General features: G+C 41.3%; 1 protein-coding gene across 1 annotated transcript; it reads left to right on the plus strand.

The window, feature by feature from the left end:
* The first annotated feature begins 642 nt into the window (after positions 1-642).
* Positions 643-15,021, plus strand: LOC119697501 (cytochrome b5). The gene is made up of 5 exons (XM_038128335.1): positions 643-862; positions 10,328-10,456; positions 12,128-12,157; positions 13,059-13,093; positions 13,949-15,021. Exons 1-5 carry the CDS (start codon positions 719-721, stop codon positions 14,025-14,027), a joined length of 417 nt encoding a protein of 138 aa, XP_037984263.1. The 5' UTR covers positions 643-718; the 3' UTR covers positions 14,028-15,021.
* The last annotated feature ends 3,556 nt before the right edge of the window (positions 15,022-18,577 follow it).

Raw genomic sequence — 18,577 nt, forward strand, 5'->3', positions numbered from 1 at the left:
ATGGCCCTTGCTCCTCGTCCTGGCTCACTAAAAAGAGTCTGATAGCTCCCTGAGTCTCTTCCCGTAAGAAGTGCTGTAGACTCCTAAACATCTTTGTGGCCCTATGCTGTACACTCTCCAGCTGTTCCTTATCTTTTTTTGTACTGGAAGTGTTCAAGGTCAGGCTGGATCGGACTTTGAACCATCTTGTCTAGTGGTTCCTATATCAGGGGAATTGCAACTAGATGAAGGTCCCTTCCAACCAAACCATTCCAATGCGGTTCTACACTGCAAGTCGGCGATTAGCTCGTCGCAGCGCACACCGGCAGCCCCACAGCTCGCTGCTGACAAAGGTGGCGTACGCTGGGGTGATCACCGCAGGAAGTCCACAGCAGAGAAGCTGCGGCTGCAGCGCTCGGCACCGGCGGAGGCCGGACCGCGGCCCGCGGGGGCTGTCCCGGCACCGCCCCCGCCCCGCCCCGCCCGCCACGGCCGGTCATGTGGCACGGCTGGGAGGAGGGAGAGGGCGGGGCACGACCTCAAAGTCCCGCCCCCGCCCGCCACGGCCGCCGCCAGGCTGCCCGTCTGCTTTGAGTGGCATTGCTCTGCGCCAATGAGAGGCCGGCAGGGCGGCCGGGGGCGGGGCGGTGGCGGGTGGTGATAGGGCCTGCGGCGGGGCGCTGGCGGTGCGCGGCTATCGGCCTGTGGTGCGTGCGTGCGGTGCGGGACAGAACGGGAGATGGTGGGCTCCAGCGAGACCGGGAAGGAGTCGTGGCGGGGCCGCTACTACCGGCTGGAGGAGGTGCAGAAACACAACAACAGCCAGAGCACCTGGATCATCATCCACAACCGCATCTACGATGTCACCAAGTTCCTGGACGAGGTGGGTGCCCGCGTTGCCGGGACGCTGAGGGCACCGGAGCCCCGTGGGGCCGGCTCGCTCGCGGCTGCTCGGCTCCCCGCGCTGTGCCTCCGGCGGGCTCCCGTCCGCCTGCCCCCGCCCGCGGGGCCGCGATAGCGCCCTGGAGGAGGAGCCGCGGGGCGGGCCCGGGCTGCCGCGCCTCTCGGGCCGGAGAAGCCCGCGAGTGCCGTGCGCCGGCTGCACCACCGTGCCATCATCCGCTGTGCGCCCGCCTGAAACTTTCGGATCTGAGTTTCTAGTAAATAAGGACAAGGAGAAAAAACTGGAGTCAGTATTGAGGGCTGAGATAGGCCGGCTGGCCGTGTGAATCTTGGGTACTGCGAGTGGGGCTGAATCCGTCTGCTGAATCCATCTGCTTCTTGCTTTGGTGTGCCAGCTGAAAACAGAATTAAAAGTGAAGACTCAGCTGGGACCCAGAGCCGTATTAGCTTGTAAACTAAAAGGTCAGCAACTCCTCTATTCACACTAGTGTAGTATGTGTTGTATTATGGAAGAGAAGAGAAACCTTCACAAAGTGGAAGGAAAGTACCACAACATGCAGAATATCACAGATCTTGGGCTTACTCTAATAGTCGCAGAATCACAAAATAGTTTGGATTGGAAGAGGCGTTAGAGCTTATCTTATTCCAGCCCCCTGCCAAGGGCAGTGACACCTTCCACTAGACCAGGTTGCTCCCAGCCCTGGTCCTTGAACGTGTACAGGGATGGGGCATTCCCAACTTCCCTGTGCAACCTGTGCTAATGCCTCCCTCCTGTCACTGTAAAAAAATTCTTCCTTATATCCAGTCCTCGGTAAAGCCTCTTGGTCACAGTAGCTTGTGCTTCTGTCTGCCAAATAAGTGCATCCTGGGTAGCCTTAACGCCTGGGTGGTCTTTTTTTGCAGGACATGGCAGACGTGGCTTTAGGTACAGGCAGTCAGGTTCAGAAAATTAGGGCGGCTCTCACTGCTGCCCTGATCCGCTCAGTGTGGGGATGCAGTGTGGTGCTACGAAGCTGAGCCAGTTCCAGCTCTAGTGTAGAGCACCAGAGTCAAGTTCAGTTCCTTTGGCTGTGTTTTGTTGGGTTTTTTCCCTTCCCAGTTACTGGTTGATGTTTTTGATCTCTGGCAGACAGCAGTTGATGTAATCATTGATAGTCATGGTTAATAAAGAAGCATTTTAGTTATTGGGCTAAAATGTTTTTCAGTGGAAATGCAGAAATAAAACTACCACTTTTTTTTCTTTAGTAATTGAATGGCGCTGGGATTTAGATATTTTGAGTTTTCTCCCTTCCTCTGTATTCCCAGTTAGCAGAGGTAGAATCACAGGATAAATTTATTTGGAAAAGGCCTCTGAGATCTCATCCAGTCCTTGATCAACCACCACTATGTCAATTAGACCATGGCAGTAAGTGCCACATCCAGTCTTTCCTTAAAACTGTCAGGGACAGTGACTGCCACCTCTTTTGGCAGTCTATTTCAACGTCTAATCACCATTTCTGTGAAGAAATTCTTCCTAAAAGCACCCAATTAAAAAGTGTATGGTAGACTCACATAAACTTCTTAAAGAATACCGTTTAAATGGGTAGAGGCATGATGGATTTTAAGCACCAGTAGCCCCATCTTTATTTTTGTGCTTGTAAACACTTCCAATTCAAAGGAGAAACTGAGCATTTTGCAAAGGAGGGTTGACAAGTGATTTTTCAAAGGCAGTGTTGACACAGATAGTATTTCATTCTTAAGCTGTGTGTCAATGCAAATTGTTTGGCTTTTCAGCAAGGCAGATTATGAAACTGATCTACTGACTCTTCCTTCATTATTTGTCATCTAGCTCTGCCCCTGGTCATCTTCATCCATTAGTTATGGGCATCACTGTATGGTTATGCAGTCAGGGCCAATTTAATTGTAGAAGCTCTGGAGGAGAATGCAGCTTTTTGTGTAGTCTGCAAAATTGAATTTGCTTTTGGGAACTTGATCAGTTTTGATTGATACATAATTGTATTATTTGTACATATTGTCTAGATTGAGGAGGCAGAAACAAAAAGACCCACACCTTAGAAAAACCCTAAATCTAACCCCACCAGAGAAAAAAAAAAATAGGACAAAAAAAATTCCATGATCTCATGAGCTTTTGAGTTTAAGTAGTTGCACAGCCTCTTCCTTCAGTACATATGGTGAAATTGGTAAATATTAAGAGGCATCACCTTGTGAAAATTTCTCCAACAAAACCTCATTTTCATCCATCAGGCCAACATTGATAATTTGATAGCATATCAAAAGAATTCAGTTTGTAAATATTTAAATAGTTGAGTTTTGGACAATGTGGGGGATGTCTTGAGACACTCTGGTAAGCATAAGTCAGACTTCAACCTCATATTAAACAGCTTTCAACAGAACATGGCTGGTTTTGAGCTGAAATTTCCAAGACCTTCTGAGATAATCAATGAGATTGTAGGAAATAGTTACCCGAAATATTTTAAGTGAAGCTACAGTCCTAGGGAAAGTTCTTTGGCATTTTACTATTCATTGTGTTGGTGATTTTTGTTACGGAACTCTTTGATTAGGATGCTTCATAGGGCACTTGTTTAAACCTCTTTTTAATGCTTTTGGTGCTTAGTTAACTTATCAAGTGTTATGCTAATTTTTTTGATACTGTCAGACACCCTGAGGCATGTGACATGTGACAGCTGAGGAGAAATGGAAGCTAGCCTCTTGCTAGTTCATTCCAGAATCCAGAAAACCGTACTCAAATGGGGATTATGTTAGCTGTTTCAGTAGCATTATTGGTCAAACTCCTCAGGTGTATTTCTTGCAGTTCCTTTAGGAAGTAGAAAAGCTTAACATATTTTACAGCTTTAATGTGGGCCACTGAAATTTAAGTCCAATAGTATTAAAAAGGGTGGATTGCTAAAGTGTCACCTCACTGATGCTCTTCCCAAGTAGTGCATAAGTATCAGTTTACTGGGGAGTGAAGAGCTGGGAGCAGCAGCTAAGCTCACTTGTCCTGTTCCTTAAACCAGTAAGTCATCTTTTCAGCTACTGCATTAACCTGTGGAAATATTTTCTTATTAATAATGAAATTGAAAACTTTACTGTGCTTCAATCTTGAAGTCACCTTGGATGCTCTTGTGCTTAATAAGTGAAAGTGTGGTGCTGTTTTTCACTCCATTACAGTAGGTAAAGGGTGTAGTCCCTCTGTCCAGCTGGTGTGCCTTCGGTGTACTCCCTATGTTCAGCTGTTGTGTCTTCGTGGAGCTTGTAGATGTTTAGTGGAACTTGTTTGGCTTTGGGGAACAATCAGCCTCTGTGAACACTTGGTTGAAGTTAGATAGGAAATGGGCTGGGGATGGTGACATATGTGTGTTGGGAGTGGGGGCATTGCATGGTGTGACACATAGTAGCTTGGCTTCCTAAAGGACAAGGCTTAAAAAAGATCATGTGAAATAGAGAAAAAGTGCTGAATGAGGAAACAGTTGTGTGCTTTGATATCTTATCCATGGGGTTAATGAAGATTCCAGCAACTGCATTTTTTTAGTCAGTTTGATTTTTTTCTTTTTTTTTTTTTCTTTCTAGTTGTTTTTTGTTTTGTTTTGTTTGGGTTTTTTGGGGGGGGGTTGTTTGGTTTATTGTTTAAGTGGCAGATAATGGGGAAAATTCATAGCTTGAATATTCATCTCTGAATTTTCTTTAATTTTCCAAGTTTGGGAGAAGAAATTAGGAGACCTCAGCTTTCAGAATGCATTATTTAAAAGGTCTTGGCAAGAAAGAGCATTCTTGAAACCAGAAACTTTGATGTTGTTTGTCATTAAAGGCTGTCAGACCTGTGTTGCAGAAGATTTGGGAAGCCTTTTCCACTGCTTCAGATTTTGTAGATTATCCCCATGGAGTACTCATGTACCACTTAGTGGCTCCCTTGCCCTCCTGCCCACTGTATGGGGAAGAGGATTAGAAAAAGGTCAATTTTGTGGGTCAATATAAGAACAGTTTAATAATGGAAATAAAGTAAATGTAACAATAAGGGTGATGATAAGGAGAGAGAGAAATATAAAACCCAACAGAAGCAAATGGTGCAGCATGTATGGGTTCTCCACTCACTGACCGATGCCTAGCCTGCTCCTGAGCAGTGATTGTGGCTCACAGACATCTCCTCCCACTCTATGGATGGAGTGTGACATTCTGTGATATGGAATATCCCTTTGCCCGCTTTGGGTCAGCTGTCCTGGCTGTGCTCCCTCACTGGCAGAGCGTGGGACACTGAAAAGTCCTTGACTTAGGTGAGCACTACTTGGCTGCAACCAAAGTATCAGTTCATTAACAACATTATTCTCATGCTGAATCCAAAGCACTGTAGTGTACCAGCTACTAAGAAGAAAATGAACTGTATCCTAGCTAAAACCAGGATAAGGTCTTATAGGAAAATAGCTACTAGAAATGCATGTGTACTCACAGCAGACTGTCATGGCTGTATCTGTATTGTAGATAATTACATATATGAGAAGTTTCTTGTTCTAGAAACCAACAATGGCATTCATTTAATATTAATCTAATACAGATTTATTTAGGTTAATTCAATTGCTGGTGGTCTAAGAATTCAGCAAAAACATTATTGGTATTTTTTTTTCCCATAGGGTATGAACTTGTGCATCCATAGCACTTTTCCTAAACTTCTAGAATGGACAGCTGCCATTAAATGTGTTTTGTAATGCTGGTCAAATAAAGTGCAAAAAGCAAATATTGTTCTATTGTGTCAGGATGAAAAATGTTCTCTCCCCTGTGTGGCAATAAGGTACATTCATACAGCTTGATGGTGTTGTGGAGGAGTAGCATAATGCCTTCCATGTTTATAGTCATGATCACCTTGCATTGAAAGATGCCTTTATTGGCACACTTGGAATCTGCCAGTGAACCATGGGAACTGTTCCTGCAGAACCTTGCAGTCTGAGGATTGAATCCAGTGTTAACGCTTCCTTAAGCTCTGATGAAGCTGGCAGGAGAATTTGAAAATGTTTTAAGAAATAGCACTTCTTAGCACTTATATGTGAAACTCTGCAAGCTGTAACTGTTTCGTAAGTCAGGAAATGGGCACTGTTGTGCTTTAACCTCGTGCAGCCCCTTGCTCACTGCTCCTCACAGCCTGTTGGTGGGATGGGGAAGGGAATTAGGGAAAAAAGATAAAATGTGTGGGTTGAGATAAGAATAATTTAATAACTGAAATAAAATAAAATATAATAATTGCAATAAAAAGGGGGAGAAAAAAGAGATGCTAACCTATGCCCAGCCCATTGCCAAGCAGCAAGCTGCAGCCCCCGGCCAGCTCCTTGCAGTTTGTATACTGGGCATGATATTCTGTGGTATGGAATACCCCTTTGGCCAGTTTGGATCAGCTGTCCTGGCTGTCTTCTTTCCTGGCCTCTTGTGCTTTTGCAGGCAGAACATGGGACATTTGAGAAGCGCTTGAATTAGGGTTAGTGCTACTTAGCAACAACTGCAGCATCACTGTGTTATCACTGATTATTCCCACATCTCACTGAATCATAAGCACTCGTATCACTGAATCCAAAGCACAGTGCTGTACCAGCCTCCAAGAAAAAAATGCAGCTCTATTCCAGCTGAAATCAGGGCAGGCACCAAACTACTGGGTATTTTGTTTGCACTTCATCTAAAAGCCTAATGATAGTTTTCAAAAATACACTTTCAGAGAGAGATCTTCTTTCCTAGGCTCCTGACATTTTATATGAGCTGTCAGTTTCTGTCCTGAAACTTAAATAGATGATAGAAATAATTTGGAGGACTCTGTTCAGGCCACTTGAAAATGCCCTTGAAATAAGCAAGCATTTGTCTGTCTGTCCTGCATAATAGAGCTGAGGTTCTCTGGTGTTCCTGGCTCTGTCACTGCCCCCTTTCTGCTTTTCGTTCCTGTAGTGCAGAAAGGGAAATGTAAGTTTGAGACTGCCACTAATGGAGACCTTTGCTGATCTTCCTGAAAGTTAAATTGTACCCTAGATTTCATTCCCTCGGTATAGGAAGAGAGATGGCAGGAATTGCAAATTAAGGTAGTTATGATTTAATGGAGTCTTGAACTATGACACTGAGAAATCTGCATGAGCAAGGGGGAGAAGGTGGTATTCAGGATGAGGTGATTTGGACTTTTGACCCAGATGAGAGCAGCAAGATTAACTGCATATTTGCCTTATCTAAAACTTTCTAATGTGCTGCTGTTAGGAATTTGTCTGCGCTCTGTACTAGTGCTGGCTCTACATAGGTATTTGTTATGCATATAGCTTAGACTATTTATTCTATTGGGAATGTCCTGGGGATAAGCTAGGCTGTCTTAATTCATCATCAAAAGCTTTTTCATTTCCCCTCAACTACAGTTTACCTGCAAGAACTCTTTGATTACTTTTATCAGCAGGATTTTGGTTTAGGAGTCACTATCTCTGTAGCCTTGTGGGCTTTCCAGCAGGGGCTATCCAGAGGATCTTCATTAAAGTAGCAGTTCTGGTAGCAGGCTTTGTTTACCAGGCAGAATCATGAACAAAAGCCTTGTATAAACAAGCTTTGGGAAACTCATCCAACCATGAAAGATGCTCATTTTTTTGTTAGAAGAGTCAGTTCTTGCCCTTTGTGTGAGACATTACAGTTGCTCCCTTTCATTAGGGGAGGTGAACTCTTTTCATTAATTGCGTGTATTAGATGCTAGTTACTTACAGAGGGTTTGTAAGTTCATATCATTAAGCAGAAGTGGCATCTAAAAGCAAAGTGTTTAGTTTCTAAGTACTTCCATCAATGTCTAGTAGGTTATAATTAACATTATCTGGTAGATGGCTTAAGTTTGGAATTCTGTGTGTGGTTCTCCATACTTAGCCTTGCTCATGTCATAAAAAAAAATTATCAGTTTTCCAGCTGTAGTGGCAGAGGTCAGGGTGAATTTGTCCTCTTCAGCTGATGTGTGATAGTCAGTTTGAGGATTGGTAGAGAGATTGGTTGCAGTCACTGTCTTGATGCTAGTATTGTGGTTTTGTAGACAGAGGGATCAGTTGCTAATTAGACAAAAAACTAGTTCTACAGAGCAAAGCTGGAGTGCCTCTGTGGTGCTGCCCATACTGCTACGTGATTGCTTTGTAGTGGCACAGGGGAGGGATTTGGGAGCACAAGTTAGTACATGATCATTCTGTAGCTGGCAACCTGCAAGTAGTTTGTTCAAGTACTCCATGAATTAATTTTAATGCAGATGCAGTTATGTTGGGTAGGTATCCACTTGTTTGGCTGGATCGTGGATTTTTTTTATTTTTGGTGAGGTAGCGTAAACCATGTGATCTTCATGACTTGCTGGAGTAACTGGTATTTTATGTGCTTGTATGAGTGGGGTTTGGGTTCATTGCAGTGCATGAGTAGGAGTTTACATACTGCTTATGCTGCTGGTGCTCTGAGTGGCTTAACTTTGGGGCCTCTTGCTGCTTGTTGATACCTTGTTCGCCAAGCATGTTTTCCAAGGAGTTGTGCCAGCTTTTCTGCTAAAGTTGGCACATATGTTTTTCTACTTGTGGGGGGGCACAATTCTTTATCATGGTATTGAAAGCCCAAACCCACATTGCTGAAGAAATTCTGTGAAGATTTAGTTGAGGTAATGTCTTGGAGTGCTGCTTAGACCCAAGTTCAGCTTCTTAAGTGTCATTTCAAGGCATTGAACTTGAGTGCTCCCTCAACTTTTGTCCAGTCCTTTCTCTGAATACTTTCCAGAATGGATCCAAGGACAGGATTTTGGTGAGCATGCCATATTTGCAGGTTGCTTGCATAATCTTTACTCTGCTTGTACTCTTCTGACCTTTTTTGGCTCAGCTGCTGTGTCTAATCTCTCTATCAGTTGCTTAATCTTGCTTTTGCTTAGTCATGGTAGGGATCCTTTACCCTAATAACTGTGATATCTTGGCTCTTTAAAAAGGTGTTGTGTTGGGATTTTTTGTTTGTTTGTTTTGTTGTTCTCCTCAGTTTCCTTAATCTGTTAAAATAAATGTCTGCCTTTAATGTGAAGATTCAAGTTATGGAGTTCTGGTACTGCTGGAAACTCATATTAGTAGTTTTGTTCAACTGTATGAACAAATACTGGTTTTGTCAGAAGAGAAGCTTTAATATGAGATTAACTAGGAGGATTTGAAGTAAGTGCTAACCTGAATTGTCTAGACTAGTAGAAACGCCATTTCTTTAACCTGTGGGCTTTTTGGCGAGCTGTGCTCCCCAGAAGATGACACTAAATTGTGGAAATTTTGCCTATTTTCCATACTGTTATATCTTGTACTCAGAAGCATTAAAAACTCAATTGAGCTTCAAAAGCTTGTATCTTCTCTACTACTGGTAAAGTGCTAATATCTATTCCATGGTTGCCTTAATCCAAGGAAGTACTAATAAGTGCTTTTAACTTGTTTACCTAATCATTCCCAATGTTTATGTAACACTTTCCTGCTTGAAAGTTGAGTGGTGAATTTTTGTGGTGTGTTACCTCTTACATAATAAGTAACTGGGAGCTGAGGGAATGCACTGAACTAGAAAATGTGATAGATCTTGCAGTATATTCAGGCAGAGTTATTTGATAGATAAAAATGTTCTTCATAAAAACTTCATAAAACCCCCAAAGTGCATCCTGGGGAAGAATAAAAGTTAATGGAGAACAGGGGTTTATGTTAAGAGAATGGTGATGGATTGAGGTATTAGACAATCCTAGGAGATGACTTCTCTGTATCTCAGGGGTTTTATCAACAATGTGGTTTTGGGATTCCATAGTCTTATGAAAACCAAATTTCTATTCTAGGGTCTTGAGTGAGCTTTCAGTTGTGCTTAATCACTTCCAAAGGAGCTGTCTTGATATTTGTACCATAATTTGTTTTGGAAAGGACCCTTAAACTTATCTGGCCCACCTCCCTGCCCAAACCAGGATTAATTAGAAGGTCAGATTCCTTAGCACCTTGCCAACTTGTTTTGCCAATGCTTGATTCACATCTTTTGAACAGATTTTTTTATCTTCCTGAATTGTTCTTGCTGCAGCTAATACCTTTTTGGCTTTTATCCTTCTGCTGTATAAAGCATATATTGATTGGATAAAAATACACATTTCCTAATGAAGTGATAACACAGAATATTACTTCAGGTAATAGTTGTGCTGTTAAAATACAGACTGATTCCCACACAACTTTCTAAGTGCTTTAGTTGCAAGGGGTACTGCCTCTTACTGCTTCTTTGCCAATGACAAAGAGACTTAGCTTCCTTGGTTTTGGCTTCAGAGAGTACCCAAAGCTCTCTAGTTATTCAGAAAGGCTGATGTTTGCTCTAGAAAGTCAAGCGGCTGTTTTTGCTTTTTTTTTTTTTATTTTTAGAAATGTAAAAATGCAGAATTTCCATTTCTAAAATTTGAAATGTATTTCAGTAACAAATTCAAATTCATTAAAATTTGCAGCACCCAGGAGGTGAAGAGGTCCTTAGGGAGCAAGCTGGAGGAGATGCTACTGAGAACTTCGAAGATGTTGGCCATTCCACAGATGCAAGGACACTGTCAGAAACCTTTATTGTTGGGGAACTTCATCCCGTGAGTATATGAGCCTATCCTTACTTTTGTGTTTACTGTACTGCTTTTGTGTCTAGTTACTTGTCTGGTAATTACTTCAAAATCAAGAACTACTAGTTTGGTTGGATGTCAGTCCTGCTGCTGTTTGTGGATGGACCTAGGTTTGAGATGGTTCCCTCAGTGTAAAGGGATTTGATTAGTGTAGCATAAAGATAATCACATCTTTTGGTGATTTAAATTGCCTTACAGCTTAGTTCTTGAATAAACTGAACATGGAATTTTGTCATTTCTGGTATACACTGGCAGCTATGTAATGAAACTCTGTAACCCTGAAGGTGGTGTGTCAGAATGTCTAGATCTTTTCTTACGCCACTATGCAGAGTGACTACTGAACAACCACCTTCATGCCTTCACCATTGTAAATACCTATCTGCCAGGCTCCCACCTGCATCTAAAGGTGCAATCCTGGCTCTTCATATGCATGTCTAGAAAATTGTTATTATATGCATTGTACTTCTAGCTTGTTGCTCTGTCTTCTCCTGCCATTTTTAGCTGTATCAGGGTTCCCTACTTGTGGTTGTCAGGGTTGTTTATGATCCCACTGGATCATCTGTCGCATCCTCTCTTTTATTCTGTCCATCCCATTTCCTGGTGCTCATCATCCATTGATGAGCACCTTTCTGCTGTCTCAAGTTTTGAAGTATTTTTTTCTAACTATGGAGCTGCTGCCTTGGCTTCCTCCAGCTAGGCCACAGTTCAACTTTCCTGCATCTTAATAGTTGAAAACCACTGTTTGGGGGTTTAGGCTGCTAGAGTGCCCATCTGCTCTATTTTACTGCCCACTCCTGCCTCTTCTCTTTTCCTCTTGTGTCACGCATGTTTTGGGGTAAAAATCACTGTCTTGAGTAGCCTATTTCACAGTAAGATTCCCGCTCTTGTTCGTCTCTTTTGTCTCAGGTCATCTCTTGATAAGTGTTACTAGTATAGCTTGTCCTAATAAGAAGTGGTTTGGCTCTGGTGCACATTTGTGCATTTGTGGCTTTGCAAGCTTGCTGTCTATTTCTGATGCCACTAATGTTGTTCTTAACATGGGTATCAGTCCAGTTCTTCCTTGTTTGGCAAGTGCCTGTTTTCACTTGAGGTGAAACAAGCAGCTTGGTAGTGTAATGTACAAATACAGCACTAACAGGATTATATACTGTTGGGCTTTTTTGTAATGAATGTGACTGTGCCAAACAGAACTTTGAGTTTATGAAAGATCCCTAGATTTTGGGACCTTTGATCCAGTGAACATTGGCACAACCAGTTAGTTGACTTTACCTGATAGTACAAGTACAGTAAGCAGAATCAATATGATTGCAGTCAATGTATAAGCTAAGATTATGTCCTCTCTGGAGACAAAGGAATGGTGAAAACATAGGCACAAAGAATAATGAAATTTGTTGGAGGCTCAGGTTTCGCTTCTTCATTGCATACTGGGAAGTATTATTTAAGGAAGTGATCTTGTTTATGTTAGCTCAAAATCAATCACTGACATCTGCTCTCTTGCAAGTCTGTTTTTACCTAGGGAAAAATATTTACACATTAACAGAATTAATTGCAAACTGAATTTAGTTATAATTTGTGTGAGTTTGGTTTTGTTTTCAATGCTTCAGATTTTGTCTGAATGTTTCTTGCTCTTTTCTCTTGCAGGATGATAGATCCAAGCTTCAGAAACCAACAGTAAGTGCGTTTCTTGAAATGCCACATTGTTTCTTTTGGGCATTACAGACAGTGACCTAATGTCTGTGTATGAATGGTGTACCCCAGAAAAAGAAATAATTCAGTTTAATAACTGGATACCTGGGGGTCACTATACTATAGCAAAATCCTTCTTTCTTTAAATTAATTGCAAATGTTGGTAACAAAACAAGTAATTTTGCAGTGACGGATCATGCACCACTAAATTTAGGTAGGGTTTTAATGCTCGGATTTTTAAAATAAACAGGGTCATACACAAGTAGAGTTAGTCAAATTAATAAGTCTTCATATAAATTGTGCACATGTACCCAGCTGGGATTTGGCCTTGTAGTGCTGCTTTTTCTGTGGAAACTGAACAAGTCGAAATCATTATCAGGATCAGCTATAAAAATTTGCCTGATTCTTACACAATCTGAAACACCACACTGAAACCCCCGAGTTTAATAAGCTTTGTAGATATAAATTAGTAGCTTTCTTTATGTAGTTTTGATATGAAAAATATTTGTGAATTAATTCCAAGTTTTTTCAATTTGATTTTAGTCAAGGAAAGGATTTTTGTCTTACAGATGACTGAAACTTTTCAAATACTACCTGAGGTTGAAGTCAGCTTCATAGAAAACTTGCTGCAAAATATTTGTTGATAATGTTTTAGGAACTTGATGCAATGTTAGCTATAGAAACTGTTACTAGCTAGCTTATAATACAATAGACCTGCTGTAGGAATTAGGAGAAAATGCTTCCCAAGTGCATGCATTGAGTTGTTTCTGAATTAGTCTCACTGGATGAGAAACTTTTGATGATAGTTTTGAGAAACTGTGGGGCTAGGTAAAGTGGAGAGGTTTGTCTTCCTGAAGTAAATAACTTCTTATGCTTTGCTTTCCAGGAAACTCTTATTACCACTGTTCAGTCTTCTTCCAGGTACAGTATGACATCTGATGTCAAACTTGAAGTTCCTCATGATTTTCTGAATGTTAAAAAGCTGAATAGCTTTTATCTGCTGGAAGCTGAGATATCAGGGGGTGGTGCGTGAAAACTTCAGTTCTTTGTGAAGTCCAAGTTGGCATCTATGTACCACTTTACAAGTGCGGCAGCTTACTAGGTAGATACTTTTCTCATATTGGCAGGTGTCAGTATCTACCAAATGGTTTGTTTGGCACAGGCTTTTATTTCTGGAGTCTGCCCAGTGAAGGGAAGACTCTTAGTGCCACTGCCAGATATTTTAGTGTCATGGATGCCATGCTTTTAAAATTTGCTTCTGCTGTTGCATCTAAGGGAAATAAGAGGATTCTGTGTGTATGAAGGAAGATATGTCAGAACCTCCTCCATTAGCAGAGGGTTGCAAAACACTTCGGAATACCAGTGAATCAAAAACTTCGTAAGGTTATATCCTGCTGACAATTGCCTACTGCTGAAACCTCGGAGGACTCTTCTATGACCCTCTGGGTGGGGAGTTTGGGTGCTTAGAAGAGTCATGTGATGCTGCTGCTTAAATAGCTTTTGAATGAATGACATTCTGGGCAGCACACCATGACTTTAAATGTGCCTAGGGTTTTACTCTAGTAAGCAAACTATTTGTAAGCTTTAGTACAAAGCTTTACTGTACAAGCTTTTTCCCTTGTCTGGAGTATTACTGGCCAATCCAGGTGTTCTGTTGCCCTGAATTTGAAGTATTTGTTGGAGTGGCTAGAAAAAACTTCTTTAAGCAATGACCTTTTTGTTTCTAACTTGCTGGTTGGCACTTCCTAAACTGCTTTTTCAAAAACTTCCCTTTAGTTCATGGTCCAACTGGGTGATCCCAGCAATAGCAGCCATTATCGTGGCCCTGATGTATCGTTCCTACATGTCAGAGTAAGCGCCTTACTGAGAAGTAATGCAAGAAGAGAATACCTTCTCTGGAAGAAAATATAAGCAATCCTAACCCAATATGTTCCCGGAGAAAAGCCTGATGTCTGAAGAAAAATTCAAGTTTTTCAGAAAATGAAACAATTCTTTTTCTGCTGTGCACTTTTCTCAATGTTGCCTTCTTATATGCTGCTGTGAAGTGATAAAAAGGCACCATTTCTCTTTTTGTATAACACTTTTATTCTCTAATGAATTACTTGATAACTGTATTTGGTTTCTGTGGTAGAATATTATTTTGTATGTAACACTGATTCTGGTTATTTCTCTTTAATCTGTAATAGGGTCATTAGGACTCTCTTTACTTATACATTTTACAGCTTTAAAAAACTACCAAAACTGTGTACATGTACACAACTTAACTTAAAAAAAAATCATGTTGTCTTTTTAAATGCAGTATGAATGAAATGCAAGTTAAATGTAATGGATAAAACTGAGTGGAGGTATAGGTGCCTAGAAGTGGGTTGGGCCCTACCAATCACCTATAATGAGCTGAGTTTTTTTCCATTTTTTTTTGACAACTGTTCTTATAGTTTTTGTAGGTACTCCTACTAGCAAACTGTTCTGTTTGTCTCCCATTGAAAAATTCAGGTGAAATGAAACTCGATGTTTGGCCCAATTCTGTCTGTCTCATTTTTGTGAAAAAAAAGGTAGAAAAAAGCAACTGCTACTAAGTAGTACTGTTCCTGCCAAACACTCAGGTGACTGTAGAATTTGTTCTGGAACTTTAGCCTTCTATAAAATCTTCAGCTTTGTCAAGTACATTGTGAGGGGAAAAACTGATAAATTAAATCTATTTCTGACTCTTCTGTTATGTGCTTTGGTGCTTTACTATGAAGAGGCGACTGTTTTTACTGCTGAATACAAGATAACTACAAGTTTGCATTTTGTGGTGAACATTTTTAGTCATATGTAAATGATCATGAATAAAAGTTTAATTGGTTACACCTGCTGGCTCAAACACCTTCATTTCCAAATTCTTTGACGGTCTTGAAAGGGATGTCCTATTGGGGCACTTCTCAGAAGTGCACTTACAGTAGCTCCCATCACTTCATGTCAAGCACTAACTTGTGGGGTTTCACCCCCGGATTGGGATGACCCCGAAAGATGGAAAAGTCCCTCCTCCAACCCGTGCCTTCGAAGAAAGACTCAGTAGTCTTCTGTTGTCTGTTCTCAAGGTTGTTTATTGTTGGTTATCTACAAGAGTCTTCTCCCTGAACTGCTGTGGCCCATTCAGCAGCTCAGACAAAGGCACACTCTCTGCCCTCTCAGGGGGCTGGTGCTATCTTTTATATCATATATTACGTACTACATGTTTATGCTTTTTCTCCAATACCTACTATCTATATTGAATGGTGACTTTCTACTCTAAACCAATCTGTGAGTGCCAACATCACCAAAGACATGGAGGTTAGGAAGGAGAAAGAAAGAGGACAGGACACACCCAGGTCCCTCCATCTTAGAACTCCTGACCCCCATGTACAAAACTTGGACCCCTGCGTACAAGGCTTAAAACCCCCCTGTACAGCACTCAAAAATCCTACCCTTTACTTCGTGACTACTTCTACTACACTATCTAAACTTGTGTGTGTGTGGCTTGTAATTCTTCATATAGAGTTAGTAATTTGCTCCATGGGCTAAGATCCAAACCCCACGTGTGTCTTTGGCTGCATGCCGGGGTCTCAGAGCCCCCTGCCAGCAGCTCTGGCCATCCAGGGCACCCAGAGGAGAATCCTGGGTTCCGACACTAACTTTTGTCCATGTTTGTCCATGGCTTTTCCTCTGAATGTGGTAAAACAGAGTTTAAAACTTCAAGCTTTATTGATAGTTTTCTAGATAACCTTTGAAAATGATATAACTCAGAGTTAGTACTTAGAATCACAAATCAAGTTTCATTTTTAAAACAACACTTGAGCCCATATATGTAGGCAGGGCAAAAAAAAAAAAGGAAACTTTAGAAAGCTTAGCTTTCCCCTTCCAAGAATTTCAGACAGATAAGGATGTTCACATTTGCAGATAGAGCAGTGCAATTAATGTGGATCTGTAATGTGAAACACTTGCTGTGAAATGTTTTTCTCCCATGCTGTGTATGTTGGAGTTTCAATATGATGTAGCTCTATTTCAGTCCTGTATACTGGATATTTATGCAATTCCCTGGAGTAGCTGTGGAAGCGCAGTCCCATCTAAAAGTATTCAAGCTGGCATGTGCAGGGAATTTCCACAGTGTGAACCATGGTGAGTACAGATAAATAGGCAGTGCTTCAATAACTAATAAAAGTAAAAATGCTAATGTAGATGTGCACTTCCCTCCAATGGTGTGGATACAAGTTGCTCCTCAGAGATACACATTCCTTTTGGGTTTTAAAATGTAAATGGAGATAGAGCTAAACTAGAAAAATGATCAGGTTTATTTTCCTTTTTAATACTCTTCGGGTTAGAGCTGCTTTCTTTAGGGGTGTCATATAGATGACTATAGCTTTTGAGTATGAATAGGAGAAGAGAAAATACATATGGGTGTGGTGAGGAATGAATGACTGTGCTATTGTAAAAGTAAGTGAATTAAGGGTAGTCAATGTTTTTACAGTCTGACAGCAAAAAGAAAATAATTGACAGTCCGCTTTCTTCTCAGAACAAAATCCTTTGTCCACAGATCCAATCTGAAAGTATTTGCTCTAATTATCTGAAAATAGATACTATTTTCTTAAAAGAGGCTGGCCTTAGTGATTGATGCTTCAAATCAGTTGTCTTATTGTCTACTTTTACAGCCTTGTAATGTTTACACTGCCTTAAACTATTTGGGCATTGCATTTTTGGCCTTTTATTTCCCTGTCCTCTGTTGTTCACAAGAATGAACAGTGATGGGGAGCTCCCCCTTAGATGGAGATGGCCTTGGCTGCTTCTTGGTGTCTGTGGAGTAAAGCCAGCACAGCTTGTTCACTTGCCCCCTCTGAGATGACAAGGGAAAAACAGTGTGCTGTTCCTTTCTCTGGCTTCCCTGCTCTGTCTCGCTGGTCTGATGCTGGTTTTTCTCACTGGTTTCCCTGGTCATCGTGCTGCAGTCAGGATTTTGCAGAATGCTAGAGGGAAGCTGGCAAGGGGGTGGAAGCTGGGCAAATGGAAGCTGATGACAAATTTTCTTCAGAGAAAAAAAAATGCAAAGGTGCTAATTTTTATTTTCTATATGTTTGACTACTGAGGGTAAAACAGTGTTTATAAATTCATGGGCATTTGAAGCAAAACTGTTGCTGTATTTTCTGCAAGGCTGGCAATGACTTAAGTGAAACTCAGTGGGAATGAATGAGCTATATCAGTGTGCACAAAACATAACAGTATTACAGTATCTTTTCTTGAATATAGAAAAGGTTTTAAAATTCAGAAGTTCAGAATAGAAGGAAGAAGAAGCCGGAGGAAACTCATGCTCTTCTATGCTTAGCTCTAATGCCTGTCCACTCTATGGTGAAGCTAGTAACTGAGGGATGACATATTTGAATTCCACTTTACTTTCATACTTCATTACATTCCTTCCTGTGATTTATTCATTATGTGTTGAAATATTTTGAGGTTTTAAGTTGGTGGGCAGACAAGCACATGAATTAATGAGAAAATGTTGGAACATTGGATCTTGGTAGATGATTAATGCTGGATTTTCTATTCTTTCTAAAAACTAGTTAGACTTGTTCTTAATCTTCTTACATGTAGGAGTGTGCATAAAGCAATCCTTGACATTTTCTTTGCAAATTTTTTAAAAGTGTGGACATCAAATGTGACTTTCTAAAAGTGGGAACATGCAATGGTCCATATTGATTCTGCTAAAACAAAGCTCAGAGTAAACACAATTGCACTGCAGTCTCATGTGTAAGGGAATAGATTTTTACTTTTATCCTGTGTAGTATAATACCTGTGCCTATACTGAAACAGTTTCCTGCACTTAGGCAGACAGAGCCTAAGCACTGCCTGTGGCTGTCAGCTGTGCTCACTCAAAGTAGCACTGTCAGGCTAGAAGAGCTATGCACAAGAAAGCCTCAGGGAAGGTTTCTGGATGTTTCTGGACAGAACACCAGAGAGCTCCTGCAGACCTCCAGAGTCCAGGAACTGTGCCCAGTAGCACGACTACCACAGAAATTTTTGCCTTTTCCACAGACCCTGATGTGTGGATAAACCTGATTGATCCTGTTGCAGGGTGAGAGCACTACTGTGTCTCTGGAGTCCCACCTATTTAGGTCTTGGATAAAAACAGCCATGTATTGTTTGAAATTAATAGGTGTTTTACCTCTCAGCAGTGGGAAATGTGTTCTGGAAACTGCTTCAAGGTTTAGGGGGGGGCATGAACAGAGAGAAAAAGGTAAGCCAAGCAAGGGGTGTGCTTTCCTAAGTGACTTTTTTCAGAAAGGAGACATCATTCTCCTGTCACAGATTTCTGAAGGTAGTTGATGCTTTTAGTATCACTCGTCTTAACATGGCTTGCAGAGGTATCCATAAAAGGTGGTAGGTGTTTGAGGGTAG

This window comes from Motacilla alba, chromosome 2 (assembly GCF_015832195.1).
Source record: "Motacilla alba alba isolate MOTALB_02 chromosome 2, Motacilla_alba_V1.0_pri, whole genome shotgun sequence".
In the NCBI taxonomy this organism is placed as follows: Eukaryota; Metazoa; Chordata; class Aves; order Passeriformes; family Motacillidae; genus Motacilla; species Motacilla alba.